General features: G+C 54.4%; 1 protein-coding gene across 1 annotated transcript in view; it reads left to right on the top strand.

The window, feature by feature from the left end:
• Window positions 1-228: 228 nt before the first annotated feature.
• Window positions 229-2,866, top strand: part of COQ4 (coenzyme Q4) — a gene marked incomplete at its 5' end in the record, with an annotated part of 3,906 nt that continues 1,268 nt past the window's right edge. The window contains 3 exons of the mRNA XM_009877886.1: window positions 229-384; window positions 2,049-2,151; window positions 2,499-2,628. Of these exons, the coding sequence (XP_009876188.1) occupies window positions 229-384; window positions 2,049-2,151; window positions 2,499-2,628 (389 nt within the window). The remainder of the gene's footprint in view (window positions 385-2,048; window positions 2,152-2,498; window positions 2,629-2,866) is intronic.

The following is a 2,866-nucleotide window of genomic DNA, read 5'->3' as shown; positions in this document are numbered from 1 at the left end:
AGGAGGCGGTGAAAGAGAGGGGGTGAGGAACCCCAACCCCGCCTCCACTGATCTCCTCCTGACGCCCTGTGATGCCACCCAGGCCCAGCTCATTCCTCCTTGGTCCCCCATCCTTCGTGCCTGCTCCTCCATCCCTCCCCGTGCGTGACGCCAGGGCAGAGCAGCCCCGAGGCTGAAGCTCTGTGGTTAGTGGGGCTCCTTGCTTTGCCCAATTTTCTCATCTGCCAGCCGAGGCAGCTGGGTGTTGCGAAAACTGCTCTTGGGTCATTCTCTGGTCTCTCTTTCAGACATGGTGGCAGTCCTTGGGGAGACCACGGGCTGCCTTGCCCTGCCCAACCTGCGAAACAAGATGAAACACCACCCTGAAGGTTACCGCATCCTCCAGTGCGTCCCTCCACATCCCTCCCTCCCTCCCTCCCGCGCCGTGTGGTTTGTGGTGGGGAAGGAGTCATGAGACCAAGCACGTTCCTTGTGTCCCATGAAGGGACAGCCCTATGCTCCCCAGCTTGAAAGAAGCACAGGTGTTTTGTTAGCTCTAACCCTCCAAGTTGTTTGTTTTACTTGATTTTTAATGAGCACAAGAGCCCTGTGGCAAGGCTAAGGGCAAGAGCACCACAGCTGCTGGGCCCAGCCCTATTTCAAGTGCTGCCATCTGTCTGCTCTTCTTTGGTGCTGGAACTGGCAGGAGCCAACACAAGGAGATGCAGCAGCAGGTGCAGGCGAGGAATCCATGGATGTGTGGTGGGTTTTCATCGCTGCTCAGCGTCTTCCGTGCACCTGCTGCTGCAACTCTTTGCATTAGTGACTTCTTATCGGTTGGTCTGCCTCCTCCTTAGACACTTCTGTGTTTTCTTTCCCAGCACCCACAGCATCTCCCCAAGCTCTGGAATGAGGCCACTTCTCTTATCTTCCTTGTTAAGGCTTGATCACTTTTGCTTCTGTACTGCAGGGACTTGTTGAGGACCAGAAGGGACTTCACGAGTCTCTTATTAACCAAGATCTTACCGCTTATTTGCTTGCCTTGCTCCTACTCCTCGTTACATGTCACGCCTGCTGCTTGCGTATCATTTGGGTTTTACCACACAGGGGCTGGGGAAAAGCTGCCTTTGCCATATGTTTGTGCAGAGTAGCCTGATCCTGGCTCTGGACGCTGACCCAAGAAAGCAGATGGAGCACCAGGACTGGGCTGAGACCTAGAGGAGCTGCCCAGGGAGAGGGGAGAGCAAAGACACTGAGGGCTGGGGAGAGACATCCCCACCCGCTCCTTGCCCCGTGGTATTGCAAGGATTTGCAGTGGTCCAATCTGTGCGCACAAGTGTTTTAGTCCCCCAAGCTGCTGAGGTCCCTTTTACACCAAATGCACAAGGAAGCTTCGCAGCCAAGGTGAGGCTGGTGCTGGTCCTGCTTATCTCCCTGGCACCTCTGCTCCAGGAGCTCTAGCTCCAGCTCCTGGATCCACTGCAGGGCTTTTGTGATGGGAAGAATTTATCCTGTGCATGGAAGTAAAAGGGCTTTTGTTTTATTCCAGGCTATGGGGCACATGTTTGCCAGCAACTTGGAAGGGAGATTTTTCTGTGCATGGCTGCCACGTGGCTGGTGGTGAAAGCCTGAGCAGGAGAGAAATTAAATCTGTGTTTAGAACAAATTCTCTCCCCTCTCTAGAGTTTTCCTTTCAAGCTCTGACAGCTTTGCAGGGACTCTAAGAGCTCTGCTTCCGTGGGGCAGCTGTTGCTGGGAGCTGTGCCTGACTAGCAGCCTGCACAGCAGCAGCATTTTGCTATTTTTCCAGCCAGAGTTGCTACAGGGGCACAGGATGAGAACTCTTTTATTGCTATGGCTTTGGGTAGGTCCTTTAAGCTATTTGTCCTGGTCTCAGCAACAGAAATAAGGATGGTGCTATAGCTGTAGGAAGCAGTCAGGATCTGCACAAGGAAAATGCCCAGGAAGGGCAGGTGGAGGGGATGAGGGTTTCCAGGGGCTCCTTTTCTCCAAGACCTCCCCACAGTGGGTTTCACTGGGATACTCACTGACCTGTGTTTCACTTTCAGGGAACGGCCTCGCATCCGTCTCTCCACCTTGGACATGACCAGGCTGCGGGGGCTGCCAGACGGCTCGCTGGGCCGAGAGTATGTTCGGTTCTTGGAGGACAATGTGAGTGTGGGATTTTGTAGAGTGCAAACAGCTGTAGTTGATCCCTGTGCCAGAAACATGGATGTGCTTTAGGGGGAGATTGGAGCCGTGGAGGAACCTGTGGGAAGCCCTCCGGGAACAAGAGGGAGTCAGAGAGATGAGAGGAGATTCTGGGCATTGGACGATGCTGGATTTGTCACCAATGCTGCACAGGCATTGGTTTTCATCTTTGTAAATGACAGTGACCCCCACCATCGGGGACTGGGAGTTGTGCTGATGGAGAGGACCACATATTACTGTTCATTAAAGAACGAGGCCAGAAACTTGAGGTTTGGAAGGGGCTGAATTGGACCTCTTTGGATTTGCAGAAAGTTTCTCCTGACACCCGGGTGCCGCCCAAGTTTGTTGATGATGAAGAGCTGGCATACGTGATCCAGCGGTACCGGGAAGTCCACGACCTGATGCACACCCTCCTGGGCATGCCAACCAACATGCTAGGTGAGCGGCAGCCGGCTCAGAGGGCCACGCTGCCAGACTCCACCGATGGTGCTTGGCTGCCTTTCCCAGGAATGGAGCAGGCTGGGCCAGTCAAATTCCTCAGTCCTCAGTCTGGGTTGGTATGCGGGGAAATCTGTGTCATCACTGTCCTGTGTCACTGGCTCTGTGGTGACTGAAAGCCCATGGGATGTCACCTTTCCCCTGCTTGGAAGATGCTCTGCCTGAGCCCTGGGTGCCG

The sequence above is a fragment of the Apaloderma vittatum genome, unplaced genomic scaffold (genome assembly GCF_000703405.1).
Source record: "Apaloderma vittatum isolate BGI_N311 unplaced genomic scaffold, ASM70340v1 scaffold41541, whole genome shotgun sequence".
Taxonomy (NCBI): Eukaryota; Metazoa; Chordata; class Aves; order Trogoniformes; family Trogonidae; genus Apaloderma; species Apaloderma vittatum.
Note: the sequence above shows the minus strand (reverse complement) of the source record. Positions and strands in the feature narration are given on the sequence as shown.